At 42.1% G+C, this 7,511-nt stretch overlaps 1 protein-coding gene across 1 annotated transcript; it reads right to left on the reverse strand.

Moving 5' to 3' along the window:
- Positions 1–2,069: 2,069 nt before the first annotated feature.
- On the reverse strand, positions 2,070–6,350 carry LOC128456516 (putative methyltransferase DDB_G0268948). The gene is made up of 6 exons (XM_053440722.1): positions 6,076–6,350; positions 5,821–5,981; positions 4,757–4,973; positions 4,155–4,258; positions 3,909–4,046; positions 2,070–3,431 (listed from the first exon to the last, which is right to left on the reverse strand). Exons 1-6 carry the CDS (start codon positions 6,184–6,186, stop codon positions 3,335–3,337), a joined length of 828 nt encoding a protein of 275 aa, XP_053296697.1. The 5' UTR covers positions 6,187–6,350; the 3' UTR covers positions 2,070–3,334.
- Positions 6,351–7,511: the final 1,161 nt, after the last annotated feature.

Consider the following 7,511-nt stretch of genomic DNA (forward strand, 5'->3'; position numbering starts at 1 on the left):
AACAGATTTCATTGCTCTTTATCTTTGACAGATCAGAGAATTGAGGAGCATGTGTGGGTTTTATCACACAGTCCTAGATACATTTTGGCATAAACAGAGGACTCACCAATCTCAGGTCTATAATAGCCTGCAACATTAATCGTATTTGAGATGGAGTTTTCCCCTCTTCGACGATCTTTTCAATCTGGATAAAATACTCATCCATCTGAGGCTGGTGAGACACAGAGGGAGAGTGGTTAATTTGAGACATGAAGTTCATGTTCAGCATGTCTCCATTCAATCTACCAGACACTGCTGACAAAAAGTTCACATCACATCTTCATCCCTGCAAACAACGCATTTCTCTTAATATTTAGTTTTGGAAAGGGAAACCAGCCGCATATTATCCTTTAGATTATATTCGAAGCTTTCAATCTGTAGCCCTTCAGACCTTTTCTAAGACCGTAATAAAATAAATTTAGGATTTATGTCAAATGTACTACTTCCAGCTCACCTTGGCCTCCTCTAAGTCAAGGACCTTGCCCATGGTGGTGAGCAGGTCACACAGACACTCTACAGACTCTTTGTCTCGGTGGTTCAGCAGCCTGACCACGCAGTCATGAATGATGGCCGCCGTTTGCATGTTGAGCTTGAAGATTTCGCTGTCCTCGGCCTTCTGCAGATTTATCAGAAGTCGGTGACGATCCGTCTAATGGGACCAAGGAAACAAACATATGGACAGAGTTGAAACCAAAACTAAAAGACGTTTCGGGAAAGATCCGGCGTCACACTTAAGTCAGGTAAATCAGGCTTGAAACAATCATTGAAACATTTAGTGTAACCAATGACACTGACACGATATGCAGATCAAGTTGCTTTCAGACATATGAGAACTGAAATGTCTGTGTCAGTTGCTACGGACACTGTCTGGAACTTTTCCAACCGGTTCCTGAGGAAAATGTGCAGAAATGTTGATAACATGAAAAACATATACACAAGTCAGGATGCAAAAGAAATGTAATAGACGTGGCAGACGCCATTAAAGGCATCAGGGCCAAAGCCTGTGCTGTGTCGTTTCTTGATGTATCACTCAGCCCTTGGACTTAAGTGGACAAAGATCATAGCCAAAGTTTGCAAATAGAACAGGGAGCTAGGCAATAAAACGATATCAATAAGTATCGTTATATAATTCTCATCAATAGCTGAATAAATAAAGTCAGTCTCTTATATCTTTATCTTCTAACACTGGGAAAATGTACGGTTACACAGACAAAGGGGTGGATCCAGGGAGTTATTTTGTCACTGTCTTTTGACATTGTGGGATAGGATTTTTTTTAAGTTTTACCAATAACCAGTGAATAATTCGTGGATCAGGGCTTCAAATCAGAGACTTTAGGCCCCTGGTGAAGCCTTTTTTGCAAGCAGGTACCAGCAAACTATTATGATGATGATGGTGGAAGAGGAGAAGCAGGAGGGAACATACAGTTGGGTAAATTACCTGATGATGCGTCTGTCTCGGCTCCGTAGCAAACTTGTGGGTTTTGAGGAGATGTCCAGCAAGGTAAGAGAGGAGGGATGACAACTAAAGGTCAAGAACTTCAAAGCACATTATAGGACCGGAGCATCACTCATTTTGATAAAGGCATTAAATCTGCCTTTAAACGATTGGGCAACATCCTGTGAAAAACTGCAGTTCACTGATTGGCCACTAGTGGCCGGCTCCATGTTAAAAAGCCTGAATTAATATTCAAGGTGATAATCTCCCACAGAGCTGTTGATAACAGTCCACATCATGTCTCTTCACTTCTCTGTGAAAACATAATTATATAATGAATAATAATAATAATAATAAATACACCTGTGTATTGATTTTTGTGAAGATCGGTCAATGTGAACACGTTCCGGGGTGTAGACAGTGCTGCTCCTCCATCAGTTGGAGTCTCTGCCTGGTTCCGTTCTGTTCTACTTTTTTTGAGGGTTCTCTAAAACCTTTTCACCAATTGTGTACAACATGGCAAAAGTGCATTACATTGGGTCATATATGTTTATTATGAAAATGTATGAGCTGGTGAATGCTATAGTGTGACGTTCCAAGCACCAGTGGCAATAATCATAGACTTGTCATCACTTTTGATCAAATACCACCCTCTAGTGGTATTGTCTGTGTACTTCAACAAATCCCTGATGCAATTCAAACATGCTTTGTGAATGTGAGCGTCAGCACTATGAGCGGAGAGCGAGCAGAGGTTAAAAATACTGAAGAGTGCGTGCTGCTTATTTCTAAGGAATCAGTATATAGTATCAGGGATAGGTCACCCTCCTTCTCTACTCACCATTATGCCGATGGAGGAGTGGGTGTAGTGTTTGAGTCCACAAATCACTTCTGGAGTTTCAGGGGTAAACTTTGTTGCAGCAGAATTCATTCCAATAGAAGTCAAAGGTGAGTCATTATTCAGACGTAATCAAACAACAGAAAAAACACAACATGCCTCCATGTGTCCGGAAGCCCCGACATTCATATTCAACTCAAACAGGGTCATGTACATTGTGTTTTGTTTGTTTGAATGTTTACAATTCCATTCAGGTCGTCTGACTATTGAACTGAAATGTTGAAATACAATTTTTTTGTTAAGTATCAAGAGATATTAATAATATTCAATATTATGTGTAGTCAGTGAGAGGTGTTTGACCCACAGCCATCAGCCGACTCTTTGAATGTCCCCTGGTGATCCAGCTTCACTGCAGCTTCCCTCAGCTCCTCCGCTTGCTGCCTCTCAGCCGCCAGTCTGCTCTTCATCAGGTGGAACGTGGCTCAGTCGAGCTGAGAACATGTGACTGACAGCTGAGGACGCACAACTTGCTGGCACAGTGTAGAGAAATACGGAGGAAAACAAACTCGTCCACTCAGAACACCATTATCAGTCAAGTGGAGTCAGGCAATGAGACAGAAGGCTTAATGCCTCCTCTCTGCCAGTTTCTAATGTGTGTCTGTCTCCAGCAGAAGAATCCCACTATGAGGCCCATCACCTCTATCATTGAAATCTTAATTACTGCTGATAAAATCAAATGAAGATTCGACGCAAAATCAGTATTGTGGAGGAGTCAGGGCAAATAAAACTACAGTGGTCTGCAAATAAAGAGAATATACGTCTCTGAGATTATGTAAAGTGGATGAAGGCCACATGAAAAACTGCCCAACAAAATTAACATAGACAGTGAAAGCAGAGACAATAAACACATGGAGTCTTGATTCGAATGTCACCCTCTAGTGGTATTTTATAAAACAACCTCACACATAGATCTCCTGTGTCCACGACATTGCTGGCCGGTGTTGAAAGTGTGAGAGGTGTCGGACTCAGGCCTCCTCTGGTTTACAGGCCAGCAGGTAGTAATACTTCACAGCCACCACCACCTCTGCCTCTGCTGAGGTCACCTGCATCACAGACTTCAGCCTGGACAGAGAGGAGCATGGGAAATAAAGTGTTATGAGTCATTCAGAGAGTAAAGTCAGGGGCAATATCCTGTCCCTGTGGCAGATCTTATCTCTCAGCGTGTCATATAACAACTAGAATGGTGCAAACCTCCCCCTAAGTCTCAACAGTCTCCTTAAATTCAAGGAAGCTGCACCAAACGTCCCACACTCATAGATATCTGTCCCTTAAATATTCATTTCTCCCTAAGTAAAAACTAAATTAGAGATTCGGATCATCACTTAAATTCAATAGGTTCTTCAATGAAAAATCTCTCCAGCAAGTTTCTTTCTCACAAACAAATAAAGATACAAACCAACAAACCAACAAACAACCAGACAGGGGAGAAATGTTAAATCCTTGGTAGAGATAATGTCATCATATCAGTACTTTTTTACATTTTCACAAACACATGTGTGATGTGCATGCGTGTGTATAGTGTGGTGAATAAGTATTTACTTTTGACAGATGTCCTGGGAGAGTTGCTCGGCCTTCTGCGGGTCGGCTCTCAGCAGAATCTGATAGCTGGAGAAAGACTCCATCATCCCCATGTAGCCGGACAGAGGCATGGCCTTTGTCACTCTCACACACTCTTGCCTTTAGGAACACACACAAACACACACATCTGACTACTGTACTGCCCGAAGTGATAAAATATTGGAAAACTAATATTTAGAATTGAGAGAGAGGAATGTGTTCACTCACCACTCCTTGTCCGGGTAAGGGATGGATTCATACGCCGCCCGGTACAACTCAATAGTGCTGGGACCAATGTGAGGGTAGCGGTAGAGTTTTAAAGCTGCATGAAACTGATCAAATCATCAGAAGAGTCCATCAACTCACTGATGTCATTATAAACAACTTGAGTCAGGTGTTTTACCCACTGATGGGCTTTGCACAATAATAACCACTAGATGACGATGTTGTGCAATGTGATTTGCTTGTGTTGTTTGTATTTGCCCTGATGATATTTGCCTGTTTGGTTTGTGTCAGTGGGATGAATCCTGTCTGAACATGTGCAATCTTAAATCTTAAAGGAAAAATGCTGTCCTCATACTCACAGCCCACAGTCCTCATGGTAAATAAACACAATTGCTTGTGGTGGGACTCTGATCTTTCAATATGCAGATATACATGAACAGTTCATGACTATTAATGGATCCCTACTATTATTATTATGCTGCTACAGATGCTTTTCATTTACTTTATCATGTGTCCTGACACGTAAGTATTTCTATAACAAGAAAAGCATTTGAAAATTGTATTCATGTGCACATTCACAGTAACCTCTCTCACTCTGCGTGTACCTCTTTGCAGACTTGGTTGAGTGCTTGCGAGCAGCAGCCGTCGTAGCTGAGCTCCATGTCCATGGTGTAGCTGAGCAGAGCCAGGCAGCCGCGGGGCTTCAGGACTCTGTGGGCCTCCAGGAGAAAGCGTGGCCTGTCGAACCAGTGGAACGCAGTCATAACCGTCAGCAGGTCCACTGAGCTGTCAGCCAACGGCAGCTCCTCAGCCGCACACTCTCTGAAGATGAGAAGGCAGCAGGAACTGAATCAAACTCCACACACACACACACACACCAGGTGAAACCACGTTTGGGCCTTTCCACATTCTACAACTAATGAATCCTTACATACAAAAATCAAGTCAGATTAAACAATTAATTTCTGAGTTTTAATGGTGCACCAAATGCAATACATGATTAACTCCACCTTGTATCCATCCAGGTTTTACTGATATTAATGTAGATATTCTAAAATATCTCAAATACTGGGAATAAATACTCCATTGATACTGGGTTTATTAAATCAATGTGCTCCATGCTTTGCATATTAATTTTGTTAACTATTTGTGTTGTATATATTATATTTCAAACAATACATAGGGGATTATTATTCAGTTGACTCAGGGCCGGGTCTAGACAGGCATGTATGAGGGGGCAGCCACAAATCTTGAGGGGGCATTGTGCCTAACCCTAACCCTAACCCTGTTTATTTTGAGGGGGCACAACATTTATTTGAGGGGGGCAGGCCCCCTCTTGCCCCTGCCTAGACCCGGCCCTGGTTGACTGTATGTTGGTTCTGCAGTGTGGGCCTCACAGCATGACCGACTTTCACCAGACAAGGTTCCCATTGTTCTCTCTTGTCGCCAAGTTGCTCAACAGAGCAGTAAATAAAAACATGTTGGTGTTATCTTGATATCTCGCCATGCATTTTTTGAATGGTTGGCTTGATTCCTCCCTCTGTAGCCAGGTAAACATGGAACAAACAAACTAAAAAGAGACCCATGAAGCTTGAATTAGCCTTTGACCTACGGTCTCATGTAAAAACCTAAAAATATGAATCCTGACTGCAGGTTAGTCCATGCTCACCTATATGTGATGTTTGCCTCCAGGGCATACTGGACAGCCAAATCCAGCTGGGCAGGACTCACATCTGTCCCCACCACGGAAGCAAAGTGGTGGGCCAGCAGCCGAGTGCCCTGTCCCGAGCCACAACCCACATCCACTGCCAGCTCGAAGGGACGAGCTTTCTGTCAAAATAACATCGCTGTGCAGTTAGTTTTAACATTTCTCCTCCAGTAGTTATATTTCAGAGGCTGTCATCCTCTTCCTACTTGCACTTACCCGTTTTTCCAGGAATCCAAGGACCTGTTGTATAAGATGTTCTGATGGGGAGACCCTGTACTTTAAGTAAGAAGCTGCATGCTTCTTGCCCTCAAACAGACGGTGAGCCATTGTTAACTGATGCCTCCGTGAACAGCTGATTTATCATAAGCTTCATAAAGAGCTAAAAAAAAATCGACTTTACCTTCTATTTCGTCTGCAGGCAGGCATTCAGAACCACACACACACATACACACATGCATGGACGCACACACACAAGAGGGAAACAACGGGGTGCAAGGGAAATGGGAGGCTCCATTATCTCTGCTGGTATGTGGTGTGTTTCATAATGAGGGTGTTTAAAGGGACAGCTCCCTCTCTGTGTGCAACAATGCTGAGTGACCTGAATGTAATAATAAAAATAACACATTTAGGCAAAGCTCACAGGCATGTGTCGGTTCAAGGGTCATGTCAGAACAAGCTGGTGAGGATTGATGTGGCTGAGGTATGATACGTAAGTGTGTAACTATAGTATTGCAAAGACGTGTTGTGTGCAACTAAGTGTGTGCGTCTGTTGGCTTCTAAATCTCATGGTACTCTTTAACTAAGGTTGTTAATTATTAACAGTTACTGCTTATAAACCTCTACAGCTGCTGGTCAGCAGAATTTAGTTCAGTCCATTTCCTGCAAGGGCTGTGGGGACATTAATAATAAACTGCTCATATAATAATCATTGGAATTTTAATCTTGATTCTGCAATGTATCAGTTATATCTGGTTGTCAATTAAATATAAGAAGTACTTAGTCTTTTTTGTTGTATTATTGGCGTCTTCAGAAAGTACTTTTAATGGCAATGCAGTATGATGTCACTAGTGTCATTACACTACACATATTTTCATGTTGCACAAAGTAGAAGTGACAAGTTACCTTCAACAGAATGAAAAATAGCACAAAATAAAGAAGTCACACTGAAGTGCGGCGCCAACAGACGAGTGGTCTGGCCTGTCCCACATCCCAGATCTACTGCCAGCACATGTGGCTGTCCCTTCTGAGGATGTCAACATTGATGTTGTTGTTGTTGTTGGTGGTGGTGGTGGTGGTGCTGGTTTTGTTGATGTTGTTATTGTTATTATTATTATTATTATTATTATTATTATTATTATTATTAGGTTCCTACAATCGCTCTAACATAAGAGTTAGGAAGAAGTACCACATGCACACTCGCATTTGTACACACACACACACACACACACAAACAAACTTACTATGGTTATTTTTGGATAAATTCATCTAATTCATTTCCAGGAGACTTATCATAACTAAGCATAATCATAACCACTACTTGCTTACAATAACCCTAACCCAACATTGACCTTGACGCTAACTTTAACCTCAACCACTGACCCACAAATTTAAAGGATGGTTGGCTGGCAGACACACACACAAACACACACACT

The sequence above is a fragment of the Pleuronectes platessa genome, chromosome 14 (genome assembly GCF_947347685.1).
Source record: "Pleuronectes platessa chromosome 14, fPlePla1.1, whole genome shotgun sequence".
In the NCBI taxonomy this organism is placed as follows: Eukaryota; Metazoa; Chordata; class Actinopteri; order Pleuronectiformes; family Pleuronectidae; genus Pleuronectes; species Pleuronectes platessa.

Bases quoted from the DNA above. Each gene is read 5' to 3' on its own strand.
- LOC128456516 (XM_053440722.1), bottom strand. From the start codon at position 6,186: ATGGCTCACCGTCTGTTTGAGGGCAAGAAGCATGCAGCTTCTTACTTA. The intron at 5,982-6,075 runs GTAAGTGCAAGT...TTATTTTGACAG, and splicing joins TTGGATTCCTGGAAAAACGG to AAAGCTCGTCCCTTCGAGCT. The intron at 4,259-4,756 runs GTACACGCAGAG...TGATTTGATCAG, and splicing joins TCAACCAAGTCTGCAAAGAG to TTTCATGCAGCTTTAAAACT.